A 17,089-nucleotide genomic window follows, 5' to 3' on the forward strand; every position below is an offset into this window, starting at 1 on the left:
TTACCAGAAGTGGGTTAGCCGTCACTGTGGACTTCAGGGCTGATCCATAAACTCTGTGCTTCTGCACTCACTGCCTCCCTTCAGGTGCTCCTCCGGGGTTTCCTCATCACTCTCACCCGCTTAGGCTGGTCACTCTCAGCTCCCTTCCATTCCCATCCTCCACCGTGCTTTCTGAGACTCAAGGTCTGGTGCTACCGCCCATAAACGGCTGCAAATTTAACGTTAAGATACTGGGTTCCTAAGTTGATAGTCATTTGATAGTTTTTGAATAGAGGCGTGAAATAATCCAGTTATTTAGGAAGGTTTTGGGGCGCAGGCTTGGATGACAGAAAAGATGGAAAAGCAATGCACCTCCCCACCGTGTATGTATGCGTATGTATGTTTTGAAGTTATTGCAATTGTCCATTTTGAGACGTTCGAGGTGAAGGATCTGTCTTGACACCAAACGCAAAGACTATAAACGAAGGGGCAGATAAGAAAGAGACAAAGCGAGGCACGTCATTACAGAACAAGCAGTGGCCTCTTGTCTAAAAGCTTGGGTACTAGTTCAGGCAGCCTCTGACAGCTTTGCAGTTTCCCGGGCGTGAAAGACTGTAGGCAGCACCTCCCAGGAGTACTGCTCAGACCCAGACAGCCGACAACAACAGAGTAAGCGCGCCAACCCTGTTCTCTCCTCTATCCGGAAAACGGGGGAGTGGCTAGCATCCTCACCGAGGGGCTGCCGCAGATGCGATGCCAAGGACCAGGCAGCTGCGGACACCCAGGCCGAGCCATTGCTTCCTCTAGCTCTCAGGCCCGAGAAGCCGCACACACACAGACCCTACCACCGTCTGGGCGCCAGGGTTTCCCCCGCAGCGCTACGCATCCTACTGCCGCGCGCTGTTGCTGGGGCCACGGCACCGCCCTCCTTCACTACCGGCCAATGGCGGCGCGGCCAGAGCACCGCCCAGCTACAGAGCGGACCAATGGCGGCGTAGAAAGGGCAACGCCCTGCTCCCCCATGGGCCAATTGCAGTGCGCCCCGGCGCCCGGACCGCCCCAGCCAGGCGAGGAGGCGGGCAGGCGGCCGCTGGCTCCGCCCCCCTCCCCTCTGACCCGGTGTCTAGTCGCTCTGTCTTCCTGTTCCAAACCACGTGGATGCGTCGGGGGCCGCGGTGGTGGTCCCTGTCGCGTTCCCGGCTCCCGGCCCTCCGCGGACCGCGCGCACATGGCGACCCAGGCGCACTCCCTCAGCTACGCGGGGTGCAACTTCTTGCGCCAGCGGCTGGTCCTGTCCACCCTGAGCGGGCGCCCGGTCAAGATCCGCAGGATTCGGGCCAGGGACGACAACCCGGGCCTCCGAGGTGACTTGGGAGGGGGCGTGGGTGGTGGTGGGGGGCAGGGATCCGGGGTCGCCGTCCCGAGCCGCCGCGGGGCGCGTGGGAGGGCTGGTGGTCGGGCGGCGCGGGAGGCGGATCTGTTCCGGAGCTGCGTGCGCCACGCGTGGAACGATTCCCTGCGTCTCCTGGGCGCGGGTAGTAAACAGCTACACGTTTTCCTGGCTGGCGTGTTTTGCTACGAATCGTAGGCGTCGCCCACTCACTTCCCTCTCTTGAGACTCTTGGTTTCGCCATAAACCTTTCAAAGGAGAAAAACAGTTTATTGGACCAACATGTAGTAGTGAGGAGTGGACGGACAGACATTGAGGAAAGTCCCACCGGTTGGTTCCCGGTTCTCATCCAAAAGCCCCACTTGGACACCAGCGCTTGTCGCCATTGTTTCTCGGCCCCCCCACATCTCTTCGGGAGTGGATTACAAAATTTTATTCTTAAATATTGTGCTTGTTTCTATTATTCACTGATGTGCGCAGTAGAGAAGCTTTGAGATGGGTTTTTGTTTTGTTTTTGAAATGGGGTCTCATGTTGCCCAGGCTGGCCTCAAACTTGGTTTGTAGCTGCGGATGATGACCTTCAACTCCTGCTCCTTCTGTCTCTACCTCCCAAGTGTTAGGATTACAGGCCTGCTACTTGACGCTCCGCTGACATAATTTTTAAGTCATAGACCTAATTGTCTTGACTTCAGGAAAAGGAACACCAAACAGTAAGCCATAGGCTTCAAGCTCTTGTACTTACTTATTTGCCGCACAAAGGCAGAGATGGGTTAAACTCATCATTTGAACCCACATCTCATTAAATGGCTTTGGTTTTCAGGTGTTCCCCTAGAATTTAGGTACACGTTCAAAAGCGTCTCTCTGATCTCTCCAAATTAAGACAGTTGAATCAAAACCGCCTTGTAGCCTGAAATAGAGAGGGGCTCTGGTTGGTTCAGGAGACTTCCTGGGTCAGGCTGATGTGTTTAACTTTGCAGAGGCTCTTGTAATAGATGCTAGACCCTTTCATCATCTGTCTGAATATGGTTTTTTGATAGTTTCGTTTCTGCCACTCTTGAAGTTTTGTGCATGGTGATGGGAACAAGGTTAGAAAGGAAGAAACTAGAGGGCTTAGTAGGTTAAGTTCCTATCTTCCCAGTAGTGGTGGCGAGAACACCAGGCTTGGGGACAAACACCTGTAATCTCAGCACTCAGGAGGCTGAGGCAGGAGGATCATAAATCCAAGGCCAGCTTGGGCTACACAGTGAGTTTCAGGCTAACCAAGACTACATATTTGGACCCTATTTAAAACAAAACAAAACAAAAACAAATTAACAAAATTTGAAAGAAAACAGTCAAAAAACTCAAACGTTGAGGAGAGGTCACTGAATAGTTGGTTCTCTTTCCCTCAATTCTCTTCCCTTCACCCAGCCCCCACGCCCCCCCCCCCCCAGTTTTAAATCTGGTCCTTGGGAAAAGTTATTGCATAGCCTGCTTTGTTGTGGTTTTCAACCCCAGATTAGCCTGGAGACCTTGCTTCTGCTACGACCACTGGGTACAGGTTGTTGTTGTTGTTTTTATTTGTCCAGAAGTGCTTTAGCCTGGAGACCTGGGCTTTCTTTCACAAATATAATACTCAAAGATACAATTCAGAGTTGACTCTTGATAGGTGTCTTCCAATATAGTATTTCATATTTCCAAGAACTTGAATGGACTTGACCCTTGGCATTTTTTCTGAAAGGGTAGGGGATTCTGGTACCCGGGGAGGTAGTTCTTTTATGGGATGTATTATGTTCCCCAAAATATTGTGCACGCTAATAAACTTATCTGGGGTCAGAGACAGAACAGCCACAATATTAAACATAGAGGATAAGCAGTGGTAGCACACGCCTTTAATCCTAGCATTCCAGAGGCAGAAATCCACGTGTTCAAGGATATAGCCAAGCATGGTGACTCACGCCTTTAATCCCAGGGAGTGATGGCAGATAGCAGAAAGGTATATAAGGCGTGAAGACCAGGAACTAGAAGCTTTTGGCTGGTTAAGCTTTTAGGCTTTTGAGCAGCACAGTTCAGCTGAGATTGATTTGGATGAGGACTCAGAAGCATCTAGTCTGAGGAAACAGGATCAGCTGAGGAACTGGTGAGGTAAGGTGGCTGTGGCTTGTTCTGCTTCTCTGATCTTCCAGCGTTCACCCCAATACCTGCTCTGGGTTTGACTTTATTAATAAGAACTTTTAAGATCCTGCAACAGGATGCACCGCTGTTGAACATTATTTGCTTTACCCCATGTCTTAGGGTTCCGTTGTTGTGGTAAAAGACTATGAAAGCAACTCTGGGAGGAAAGGGTTTATTTCAACTTAAGTTGTAGTCCATCAGGCAGGGAAGCCAGCGTAGGAGCTCCAACCAGAGACCAAGGAAGAATGCTGCCTACTGGCTTGCCCCTCTTGGCTTGCCCAGTTTGCTTTCTTATACACCACGGGACTACCTGCCCAGGGGTGGCATCACCCACGGTGGGGTGGGTCCTTCCACATTTATCATCATTTAAGTAAATGTCCTACAGGCTTTTTGATAGGCCAATCTGATGCCTTGAGTGCACTTTCTGAATTGAGATTCCCTCTTCTCAGGTGACTGGTTTGTGTCAAGCTGATAGAAAAACCTAACCAGCACACCAACTCAATGTCCTAGTATAACAGAGACTGCCACTTCAGACATCGTGCTGACTGAAGGGCTTAGGAAGCTTGTCTGGTTACTTACAGAGGGACCCAGATACACATCTCCACTTTCATTTGTAGACTTAACATGCATGTGAGTATGAATACAGGTTAAGTGTGCATAATATACACATACACATAAACACATGTATATAGCTTTGGACACATGATCTGGGGCCATAGTCAAATCTATGGGAGCTTCATCCTTCTCTGCTTCTTCTTGACTCAGATTATGGAATTTGGAAAAAAAAAAAACAAAAACAAACAAACCCAAAACTTGAGAATACCCAGTACAGTCTCCAGCTGAAATGCAAAAAGCAGTCACATCCCCCAAAGGTGCTTGCTTAAACATCCCAAGGGGGTGCACTTTGGAGGAGGCCTGCCTCAGGACCATTCAGGAGTTGATTGGGCTTCATTATGTGCAAGGCTTTGGGGAAGGAGAGTCCAAATAGAAGTCAGTTGCCCTTGCACTCAGGGAACTTGTTCTCCAGCAGGAAGAACTTGAGTGGAAGAGTGTGATGAGGTAACAGAAGTCAAGTGTGGTAGAGGAACTCAGTGGAGCCTGAGCAGAGAATAGCCTGGCAGTTGAAAGGACGACATTCGGGGTGTCCTTCTGTTGTGAGAGTGGAGACAGTGGCCCTGAGGATCATTATAGGTGAAAGAAATAGTTCTTCTTCTTCTTCTTCTTCTTCTCCTCTCCTTTTCTTTTTCCTTTCTTCTTTTTTTTTAACATTTTGTATGTCTGTGTCTAAGAATGTGCCACAGTGCTCTCTCAGGTTGTCCTCTGATCTCTACATGCATGTGGTCATATATACATACCCTCCCCCCATTCCGCACATAAAAATAAATGTCAAAGCAAAACCTATTTCTGAGCCTCAAGTTTTTCTGTCAGTAAAGTGTGGGGTCAAGTAGTCCTAGTTTATGGGATTATTATGGAGACTAACTAGTACTTAGATGTAAAGAGCAGGGCCCAGTGAGCAGGAGGAACAGATGCCAGTTGGTTTATTATGATTCTACTAAGCACTGGGTAAAGTTGTGCTGTCTGGCATCTCAAGCCTTTCTCTGCTGCCATTGGAAACTTTCCAAATATTTAAAGAGAATTATGTTGTCCCTTTGAAGCTTCCCTTTAGGAGATCAGTTATACATATTTGCATATTATTGGTAGTTTTGCCCTCTGGGATGCTGGCAGTATTTAGAGACATTTTTGGATATCACCGGGGGAATTGTCAAGTAGGAGAGCCCAAGAAACTACTAATACCCTACAATATACAGGCCTCACCAGAATTATTCTGTATATTAGTAATAATTCTATGGAAATGTCAGTACTGGTGTTTAAAAACTCTTAGACTTTAATAATTAAAGCTTTTCTTTATATCCCAAATTTTTCAGAATAGCAGGAACTAGACATGGTAATATTTATATATGTAACCTACCATAGAGAAGGCTGAGTTTGAAGCCAGTCTGGGCTGCAAAGGAAGACCCTTGGTTTCAGAAGTGGGTGAGACTCAGCCATGCCCAAATCCTGGGACTTCAGGCAAAGAATTGATATGTTAAATGAAATTGCCCTTTTTCTGTGCATAGAGCTTTAAATAAGAAGAAATTGGACTCCAAAGAAAGATGGCTCTGGAATGGTTCCAGTTAACTCTACAGACATACCTGATATAGTGTTAACTATACTCCTGCTGTAACTCAGAAATGAAGCAGGTGGTTAGCAGGGTCAAAGGCCAGCCTGGGTTACTTGGTAAATTCGGTCAGCTAGGCCATCGGTTCTCAACCTCTGGGTTGAAACCTCATGGGGGGGGGGGTCAAATGACCCCTTCACAGGGGTTGCCTAAGACTATCAGAAAGCACAGATATTTACATTATGATTTACAACAGTAGCAAAATTACAGTCATGAAATAGCAACGGAAATGATTTCATGGTTGGAGTCACCACAACATGAGGAACTGTGTTAAAGGGTCACAGCATTCGGAAGGATGAGAACCACTGAGCTAGGCAAAGTAGTCTGAACTTGTCTCAAAACAGTAAAACAAAAGCAACAAAAATATAATCATATGCAATTTATATTTTGCTCTTGCACACAACCAATCATTGTATTCTTCATGTCAGAGGAGGAAGTGATATTTCTGTTGTTGTTTCTGCCATTTTATTGAAAGTAAAATAGCTGGGGTAGTTAAGTGAGTTGATGGATATAAGTGCTTTATTTCATGCGGGCTGGAGGGTTCAGCCAGCTCCAGCCTGAGGGGCTTGTTTCCCTCTTACAGACTTGGGTGTCCTTCATTGACATTACCAGGCAAGCATTATCAGAGATCCAGAGATCCACCTGCCTCTGCCTCTGAGTGTTGGGATTAAATGCGTGTACCACCATGCCTGGCTTGTCCAGGGTGTCTTTACCTCTGGATTTCACAAAGCCTTAAGGAGTTCCCTTGGTCTAATGATTTCTATGTAATGTGAGGGCTGAGTGGAGAAGTCCACAAAAGATAATTGTTGGGATCACCCAAATGAGGCACTTAGTTTGGGTAAAAGCAGTAAGTTTAGAAGCCTGATGATAAGATTGCTTTCACCTGGTTGCTGCACTCAGCTTCAGAGCCATCTTCTGCAAAATTGGAAGAGGTGCTTGGGCCTGTGGGAATGCTGTTCGTGGCTTGAGTAGATGTTGATCTGAAGTGGGAAGGTTAACCAGATTTAATCGAAAGAATCCTTTAAGCTTTGCCACGGACATGCTGCAGGAGGTTCTTCGAGAAGAAAAGTAGCCTTTAGTTAGCCGATGCATTTAGGAGATACGTCTGGCTGCTTGTAAATTGGTTCTTCTGAAAGGAAGGTGAACCTCTAATTTTTTCCCGTTATGATTTGGTGACTGGAATTGTTAATAGACAGCTGGATTGGAGGGAGCCAGATGACAGGTAACGACATCCTGTGCAGTAGGAGTCCCCTGTGCTCCTGTTGATGTTAATATGTGCTCCCAGGTGATCTTTGGCCCCAAAACAGATATACCAAACATGTCAAGAATCCGAACAGCCTGTTTTCTGCTCTTGCTTAGATGCTATAAAAAAATGCTTTTTTGTTGGGAATATGTGCCATTTTTCTTTTAAACTAAATCTTTTTTTTTGAGATCACTGTAGGTTGATTAACAGAAGCTTAATAGAAGATTCTTGTCTGTGCCCTACCCATATTCCTAATGGGACCATTTGGTCAAACCATAGTACCAAGAATACCACAGTCAGGATATCCACCCTGACACGTGGAGCTACAGAACATTTTCACAACTATAGAACTTCCCCTATAACCAGGTTTCTATGTGTCTATACAGACCACCCTAGAGCTCTTGGCCTGGTATGAGACTTTCTCCTGATATGAGAATGGGCACCTCTTCATAGGAGCCAGTGTCTGCATTTGGTACCAGAGCTTATGGGACAGTCTGGTCATTCACACAGTAGCTACCTTGTGGACCTCAAGATGTGAGACTCCCTACCACCACCAATTAAAATAAATTTTTAAAAGAGTATGAGAATCCTTCATGGGTGAGAGCTAGAGGGGGCTTTCCCTTCCACACAGTTCATGAGGTGTGGGGTATCTAAGGACATTTGACTGGACTAGGATCCCTATCAGGCTTGCCAGTTGAGACCATCAAAGATCTAATGCACCCATATTTTAAAAGCTTAGATTCCTTCATGCTGATTACATGGTTCACTGAGACTTGAAACCAAAGACCATTATGACAAGTGGCGGGCCAGTCAAACTGGCTGACTTTGGTTTGGCCAGAAGCTGCCCAGTGGCCATCGCCCCTGAGGTTCATGATGGCGGCTAGCTGAAATTCTGCATTCTGCATGTGCGGCACCGGGGGCCGCCCCATTGCAGACAGCACCTCCTGTACAAACTGAAGCTGACCTGCTGGACAGAGTCTTTGATCACACTGTCCCTAGAAGATGACCGGCCTTGAGATGTTTCTCTGCCCCAGGAGCTTTTCCCATTTGGGGGCCCTTGCCAGTGTGGTTGTAGGTAGAGATGGAAGGGTCTGAGGCCTTGCTGCTCTGGCAATACCTGGAAATAGAGACTCTAACCACCCAATCAAACTCTGCCTTCCCAGCATGCAGTGCTGACGTAATCTATAGAAGGAAGGCATCTCAGAGTCAGTGGATGGCTACCGTTCTCCCTTCTCAACACTTGAGTGGAGAGAAACCATCGAGAAGACAATCCTGCCTTCCTCTGAAGTCTGGGAGGCTCCCTCAGCTTTTTACAAAGAATATTTTACTGCCTTAAATGATGCTCCCATCCTTCCTTGTGAGATTTCTCTTCCTGGCTCCCATCTCACTACACCATACACCAAAGAACATATTCCTCTCCTTACCTACCTGACCTGCCTTGATGCTGCCTCCACCAGGAAACTAACAAGTCAGAGGGAAAAGGGGGAAAAGTTGCTGATATTGTCCCTTTGTACTCACATCCATTGCCTTCCTTGACTCATTCTTTCTAATCTGTTCTCTATTTCCGGTTTTGTCATTAAGAAGTGTTATATAAGCTGGGCAGCAGTGATGCACTCCTTTAATCCCTATACTCGGGAGGCAGAGGCAGGTGGATCTCTGTGAGTTCGAGGCCAGCCTGGTCTACAAAGCGAGTTCCAGAACAGCCAGAGATATACGGAGAAACCCTGTCTGGGGGGGGGGAGAAAAGAAAAAGAGAGGAGGGGGAGGGAGAGAAGAAAATTTCTATAAGTGAAACTATAGAGTATATGGAGTACATACTTCATTCAGCAACAATCTCTTAGGGGGCATCTAACTTTTTGATACAACAATGTTATGTACAAAGTTCTTACCTTAGCATCTTACTAGAGTTGAGTTACTAAAAATAAAACCATGATATTTAAAGTAAGTTTAGGCATTGGGCTGTATTCCTAATTACCCTTGGGCAGCATAGAGCTTGTGGATTGTAGAGTGAACATTATCTTAAGTTTTTATTTTTTAATCAAGTTTGGTCCTTTTAAAAAAATTCCTGAGTGAAAATGAAATGAAAATACCCATCTTGTGTTCTCTTTTTAAAATTACTTTTGAAGAACATCTGCTCATTTTTAATTTTGAACTACTCTACACAGTTGATAGACTGGTGGGTTTTTGTTTGCAGGTATGTTTGTGTATTCATGCATGCCTGGTGCCCTTGGAGGTTACAGGAGGGCATCAAATCTGGAACTGGAGTTAGAGATGGTTGTGAATCTTTTTTTTTTTTTTTTTGGTTTTTCGAGACAGGGTTTCTCTGTGTAGCTTTGCGCCTTTTTCCTGGAACTCACTTGGTAGCCCAGGCTGGCCTCGAACTCACAGAGATCCACCTCCCAAGTGCTGGGATTAAAGGCGTGCGCCACCACCGCCTGGCTGGTTGTGAATCTTTATGTGGCTGCTGGGAATTGAACCGAGGTCCTCTGGAAGAGCAGCCAGTGCCCTTAACCACTGAGCCATCTCTCCAGCTCCACGTAGGCTGGATTTTATGAGGACCACAGCCTTCCTTTTTCTGGTTGCATGGTAGTTGTCTCTGTCATTCTTTTAGGTGGTGCCAGGTTCTCTTAGTACGCGTACCATTTTATAGTCTCATCAGCAACGTACAAGTGCTTCGGTTTCCCTCCATCTTCACCAGCATTTGAAATGCTTTGTATTTTAGTCATTCTAGGCCATGCTTATTATAAGTCACTTTTCATTGTATTAATTTGCATATCTCACCATATAGCTAATATTTTCTGTGAACTATCTTTTCATGCCATTGCCCAATTTAAAATATAGTTGTTTGTGTTTATTCTTGAGATTTTTGCATATAGCTCAATGGTAGAGCATTTGTCCAGAATATTTGAGGCTCTGGTCTTCACACCCCACCCCACCCCATCCATGGTCACAGAAGTATGTGGGGTGTGGGGGTCTTTGTTTCAGTGAGTCTCTCTTGTTCTAATTTAATTTCTGCTTGTATCTTTATTATTTCATTCTCTAGTTTTGAGGTTTGTTTTGCTTTTCTTTTTCTAGCTTCTTGAGGTGGAGTTTTGATGAAGATGTCTCTTTTTCTAATAAGCATGTAGTGTACAAAAATGTCCCACTCAATAGTGCTTTGCATTTTTGTTTTCTTTCAGTTCAGTGGGATTCAAAATTTTTCCTTTGAGACTTTCTTTGACCCATGGATTATTCATTAGCATGTTTAATTTCCTAGTGTTTGGATTATTTCTTGCTTTCTTTGTGATACTGATTTTTTTTCTTTTTTCTTTTTCTTTCTTTTTTTTTTTTTTTTTTTTTTTTGGTTTTTTCGAGACAGGGTTTCTCTGTGTAGCTTTGCGCCTTTCCTGGATCTCGCTCTGTAGACCAGTCTGGCCTCAAACTCACAGAGATCTGCCTGGCTCTGCCTCCCGAGTGCTGGGATTAAAGGCGTGCGCCACCACCGCGTGATTTTAACTTTATTATGGTATGAGGATATTGCTATGATTTCAACTCTGTTAAGTCTGTTTTGCTCTAAGTGTTGTGGTCACTTAGAATGAATGTATATTCTGTTGTTGTTAGGTAGACTTTCTGTTGGTAAGAACCTAGATGATGGTAGGTCAGTGCTAGTTGGGACACACCTGGACCAGGAATGCTTAGATGCACATATCCTTGGCCCTTTTTTAAAACTTTGATTTCCCTTTACCCCTTTTCTCAATGTGGCCACATGAATAAATCTTTTTCTGCGCCCCCCCCCCCCCCAGACAATGTTTCTCTCTGTAGTTTTGGTGCCTGTCCTGGATCTTGCTCTGTAGACCAGTCTGGCCTCGAACTCACAGAGATCTGCCTGGCTCTGTTTCAAGTGCTGGGATTAAAGGTGTGCACTACTGCTGCCCGGCTCTTTTTTTTTTTTTTTTTTAAATTAAAATTTGGCTCTTATTGTTGTTTGTTTTGTTTTTTTGGAGGCAGGGTTTCTCTGTGTAGCCCTGGCTGTGCTGGAACTTACTCTGTAGACCAGGCTGGCCTCAAACTCACAGAGATTGCCTGCCTCTGCCTCCAAGTGCTGAAATTGAAGGCATGCACCACAATCACCAGGCTCATTTGGCTCTTTCAAGTGGCTTACTGAGGATGGGTGGCTGGACTTCAGTCACAGGTTGTGTCCATTAACAAAGTTATCCTAGTACTCGCCTTCAGGTAACTTACAGCACAGAGCTGTGCCACTTCACAGCACTTCATTACTACCTTATTCATCACACCATGGAAGCCTGGCACTGTCAGAAAGTGGAAGGTGGTACGGTAAGACGTTTTGAGAGACAGAGCACATTCGCGTAACTTTCAGCATTTTCCTGAAATAATTGTTTTATGAGTAGGTATTATTGGTTTCTTACTTAATTTGCAAGTTAAATATAGATACATTATATAGAGAGGAAAAAATCTATTGTATTCAGAACTCAGCATTGCCTGGGTGTTTTCACACTAATTCCCCCATGACTAAGGAAGATTTCTCTGGAAACCTTCTGGAGCTAAGGTTTCTATTTTAGAAATAAACTCTGTTAAAATTAGTAAACTCACCATACCTTTCAAAACAAAATGCAGACCTGAATATTATCAGGTCTCTTTCACTAATAGGCTACTTGATTTACCCCTTATTTATGTGTTTAGTGCTGTAGTTAGTAGTGACATAGGCATTCTTACATTTCATTACAGTGTTTTCTTTTTATTAGGAAAGAGACATTTCCATCCAAACTGGCTAAAATGCCTCCTCCTTAGTCAGAGTGGGCAATTAAATATATGGTAATTATTTGGAGTTTTGATCTGCTTTCATTAAATGAGATTAGCTTGTTCCTTAGCTTAGTTTTGAAAATGTTTGTGATTGTCTTGCAGGAGCCCCCTTTATATGTTCTTTTTTACACTTTGAATGATGCAATTTGCCAATAATTTTATTTTTCTTTGAATGTTGAAAGTTTCCAAGGCCTTCTCCACTGTTCTTCGATGTTGATACAATTTCTCACTCTCTTTGTTTTGTGCCTTTTTGTGTGTGTGTGTGTGTGTCTCCTGTTTTGTTTTGAGTGTTCATTATAAATGTAGTAATAGAGACTAGTTTATTATACAAGCTCTTGATCCTAGGCGAGCTTGGATCTAGATTAGTTGGTGAAGTACTTACAAACACGAGACATGAACTTGACTCCCCACCATCAGTGATGTTGAGTTTATTGTTTTCGCAGTTTCATAGAAGAAAACCAAAACACACAGCAAATGTGCATGTATGAGACAAAAATTGTGATTTCATCTTTATGTTATAAAAGTAATACTTAGCCGGGCGGTGGTGGCGCACGCCTTTAATCCCAGCATTCGGGAGGCAGAGCCAGGCGGATCGCTGTGAGTTCGAGGCCAGCCTGGGCTACCAAGTGAGTTCCAGGAAAAGGCGCAAAGCTACACAGAGAAACCCTGTCTCGAAAAACAAAAACAAAAAAGTAATACTTCTTTGGGGAAACTTCTTATTGTTCAAAATTTTAAATAATTGATCAGATCGTGCACCTTAATTTCTAGACCACAGAACATTCCCCATTTTCCAGGAAGCAATCTTCCAGACTTTTCCATAGTGCTATATTTTCTTTACCATTTCTTAGCTCTCAGTTCATCTTGTTTCTTGCTTTTCCTCTTCTAATTTATAAAATTTTAGAGTGGTAACCTTTGCTTTAGTAAATCCTCCTATGCTTTCTGTGTTTCTGTTGAAGATACTCTGTTCTGTGCCTTTTCCTTTGTCTGTTCACAATCTAGGAAAATGTCATGTTTCTTTACTTTAAGAATTATGCAGGTTAAGAAATGATAAAATATTATAGAATCTCATATATAAAGGAAATATTTTTTTCTAGGTGATTGGACATCTCTTAACTGAGAATTGGGTGTGTGTTTGTAATTTGTGCCTTTGGGACTTAATGGGGAAAATATGACAATAACTTTACTTATTGTCTTGTTTTCCCATTATTTTCTAAAAGAACTTGAAGTCACATTGAATATGTTCCTTTTAACTTTTTTTTTTTGCTATAGTATGAATATTTCTTTGTGCAACTGAATAATTTCTTTAAACCTGATTGTTTTCTCTCTTTTTTGAGACGTGGTTTTACTATGTAGCCCATGCTGATTTGGAACTCATTTCTTCCTGCCTCAGCCTCTTGAGTTCTGAGATTACAATCACATCTTGCAGGTCAGGCTTTTTTGGTTTTTCGAGACAGGGTTTCTTTGTGTAGCTTTGCGCCTTTCCTGGAACTCATTGGTACCAGGTGGCTGAACTCACAGAGATCCTGCTCTGCTCCTAGTCTGGATTAACGTGGACATCCTCGGCATAGGTTCATTCTTTTTTGCTTTTTTCGAGACAGGTTTTCTTTGTAGCTTTGCCCTTTCCTGGAACTCACTTGTGCCCAGGTGGCCTGAACTCACAGCTCCGCCTGCCTCTGCTCCGAGTGCTGGGATTAAAGGCGTGCGCCACCACTCGCCAGGTCAGCTTTTAAACATTCTTAACAACAGCATTGTATTAAAAATTTTGGAGAAATCATTCTTTAACTTTTAAATTGTGTGAAAAAGTGTTTGAATTTTATGTAAAATTTTATGCATTTAAAAATCCATGAACATGGTTCAAAGTTTAGAGAGAAGAAAGGAATTTAGAGTCTGTTCCTAGTCTCCATTCTGTGCAGAAAAGTCTTTTCCTCATCGTTGTTTCTCGTCCTTTTTTCCCTCCTCCCCCCCCACTATCATATTGTTCTTTGTTTGAGGTCTCACACTAGTTGTAATCGTGTCTTGTCAAAGTGTCTGCTGTGATTGTTGTAGTCTAGTTCCTCTATTTGTAGAAACAGTGAATGCTTTACATAAACTGTTATGTGTCTTCATTGTTTTGCTCTTTTCATGGTCTCTGAGTCTGACAGCCTGGTCTCAAGCAAATTCAAGACAGTTAAGGCATTGACAAACGTGTTACCTGGCAAGTTTTACAAATCTCCCATCATAAGCCTAAGATGCGCACTCTCACACTTAGCCTCATACGTTCTCTACAGTCTGTGTGATGTACACTAGTTGAGAATTAGACAAAGCTGTGTTATGCTGTTAGTTCTATTTTGAAATTTTGCTTTTCTTTTTCAGGTGGATCTCTGAGTTTGAGGCCAGCCTGGTCTACATAGCAAATTCCATAGCAGCTAGGGTGTAGATATTGAGACACTGTCTCGGAGGAAACAAAGGACTAAGGAATTAGCTCCTTCTTTTTATCCTTTATTTATTTTACTTTTTGAGACAAGGGTTGTCTGTGTATCCCAGGTTGGCTTTAAAGTCCTGGGCTTTCTGCTTCAGACAGGAATGCATCTGACCCTTTTTTTAAAAGTGTAAATCTGGGCCTTCAAGAAGACTCAGTGGATAAAAGTGTTTGCAGTGCAAGCCTGGCAACCCAAGTCCTATCCCTGGAATACTCATAAAGGCATACAGAGATCTCTGACTCAACAGAGTTGTCCTCTGATCTTCATGTCCACACCATGGCACGCCTCTCTCTCTCTCTCTCTCTCTCTCTCTCTCTCTCTCTCTCTCTCTCTCTCTCTCTCTCTCTCTCACACACACACACACACACACACACACACACACCACACACGATAAATTTAAATTGAAACATTTAAAAGAACCCTAGAGATACTTTAAGACATAAAACAGTGCTTAAGAGATTGTACCATGAGCCTGTATGTCCCCCACCCAGGTCAAGAGGTGGAGCCTCGTCAGCATACTTCTCCCCATTCACAGCTGCTGCCGTGTCTCTGATGGCGCCCATGTCTTGCCCTGAGTTACACTCTGTATTCTCACACAGTGTAGTAGCATTGTGCTTGGTTTTGAAACGTTACCCCTAAGTTTTTCGGCCTTCTGAATTTCAGGCACTAAGGAGTAATCCAGAAGGGAAGATTCCAGGGAGGGAGGTGAGTGGGTAACACTCCTGTGTATCTTGGCTTACGAGGCTGGGGAATTGGCTCTGTTGTTAGGCGAATTTGAGATGCTCTTTTGCACCAGATGATGGAGCTGTACCTTCACTGCTGGGAGGACTCTGGCTTTCTGAAGCGTGTTTGCAGTGACCTGGGATGATCTGCCTGGAGGCCTTTTGAGGTGCCATTCTCTTCCTACTCATGTTCCTGCCAAGTGATCACTTCTGACTGAGGTCATGACTAAGAGCACCGTGGATTGCAAAACAACATGATTTTAAAGTCCCTCCCTCTCCTCTCCCTCCCGCTCTACTTTTTCCTTCCATTCCTTCTTTTTCTTTATCTATAAGATCTATGGCCCTTTAATTTTAGGCTTTATTCGAAAATGCCTCTTCTCTTCTTTAAGTAACTAGAAAGCTTGAGCAAACCAAAAGCTTATTTCTTTTCAGAGTACTTCACATTTACTATAAACCTAACTAGAAAGTGGCATTGTAATACAAATGGTACCTGGTTTTAGAAATAGAATGTTCTATAGAAGTAACTAATTCTATCCTTCAGTTACTCAGATTTTTGTGATGCCACCCATAGAAGAACTTATTACAGATACATGTAAAACCGAAGCTAAAGAATCTTGAGTACCCTTGCTATACCCTTTCTCCTTGAGGCATTTGTTCTAAGATATGTCCCATCCCCAGCCAAGTCCCCCACCCCAGTTGATGGCTGACCTACACATAGTATTGAACTCTAGTTTTGCATAGTTTCCTTTTTCTTTTAGGCAGGGTCTCACTGTGTAGCTCAGGGTGGCCTGGTGTTTGTATTCCATGCTGAACTTGAACTCTTGATCTTCCTGCTCCAATCTCTCTAGTCCTAGGATTGCCAGCACCCCTCACCATTCCTTGCTAAACATTTTCCCCTATACATAAATGCATAATGTATATGGTATACCTATGCTTCTCCTAAGCATGGCCGCATAGCTAGATCACTACCCTTGTGCCTTAGGGTCATCACTGGGTAAGATACACAAGCCTGGAACAGAGTGCTGTGGTACCACAGCTGTGGATCTAATGACAGCTGGGATGACTGAAGATTCAATAGGGAGGTAGAACATATGACTTCAATATGCTGGATAAAGGTAGGATTCATATCCTGGAAGAACAGAAGGGAATTGTTTATTTCTAGAACTTTCTATTTAATATTTTCAGACTAGCATTGACTAGTAGTAATTCTTCAAAAATTTTTATCTATCTGTGTCTGTCTGTCTATCTATCCATCCATCCATCCATCCATCCATCCATCTATCTAGTATGTGTGCTTGTGGAACTAGAGTTAAAGACAGTTGTGAGTCACCATGAGGGTGCTTAGAACCAAACTCCAGTTCTCTGTAAGAGCAGCAAGTCCCCTGAACTGCTCTGAGGACAGTTTTTAGGGCTATAGAAAGAAACCCTGTCTCGAGAACCAAAACAAAACAAAGAAATAAACAACTGGAAAATTCAATCCCTGATTGGTTGGGGTCTGCTGTAGTCCATGATGTTGTTATTAAAATGGAGTGTTGATGAGGGCCATTCCATTGCTTGCGAATCCTTCATTCCGTAGTAGAGAAGTTGGGGTTTCCGAGGGAAGGGCTTGGTTTTGAGAGTGGAGAGGCAAACTCGTCATGTTGTTAAGGGCATGGACTTTGGAGGACAGGCAGACTCAAATCCTGGCTCTGCAGTTGCTGTCATTGGAACAGGTTAGGTGTGTCGGCAGTCTTGGGTTTCAGCCTTTTTTCTTTGACGTGGTAATGATGCCATTGCCTTGTGATTCTGAAGACTTAAATGACGATGTACGGTTGAAAGGAAACCTCCAGTAACAACAGTAAGTTATAGTCACCGTTTTTGTGTGTTTTAAGATTTAATGGTGTCTTTCTGACTTTTGGGCCGATGCTCTTTGTATAGATTACAGGTTCTGCTCCGAGAGGAGCTGTGGGGCCACATTAAGTAACAGAGCAGGTAGGTGGGAGCCACTGAGATGATTTGCTCTCCCTTTGGGATCAGCTTATGTGACTTCTAGGGGTGCTAGTGTATTATAGGAGTGGGATCTGTTGGGCAGGAGAGCTGGTCTTACTATCGTTCAAGAGTAGGAGTTAAAGTTCGAGGAGAGGC

General features: G+C 43.9%; 1 protein-coding gene across 1 annotated transcript in view; it reads left to right on the top strand.

Moving 5' to 3' along the window:
- The first annotated feature begins 1,082 nt into the window (after positions 1 to 1,082).
- The window catches only part of Rcl1 (RNA terminal phosphate cyclase like 1), a 44,119-nt gene continuing 28,112 nt past the window's right edge, over positions 1,083 to 17,089 (top strand). Inside the window, exon 1 of the mRNA XM_028894512.2 lies at positions 1,083 to 1,343. Within this exon, the coding sequence (XP_028750345.1) occupies positions 1,208 to 1,343 (136 nt within the window). The 5' untranslated portion in view covers positions 1,083 to 1,207. The remainder of the gene's footprint in view (positions 1,344 to 17,089) is intronic.

This window comes from Peromyscus leucopus, chromosome 1, assembly GCF_004664715.2.
Source record: "Peromyscus leucopus breed LL Stock chromosome 1, UCI_PerLeu_2.1, whole genome shotgun sequence".
NCBI classification, from domain to species: domain Eukaryota; kingdom Metazoa; phylum Chordata; class Mammalia; order Rodentia; family Cricetidae; genus Peromyscus; species Peromyscus leucopus.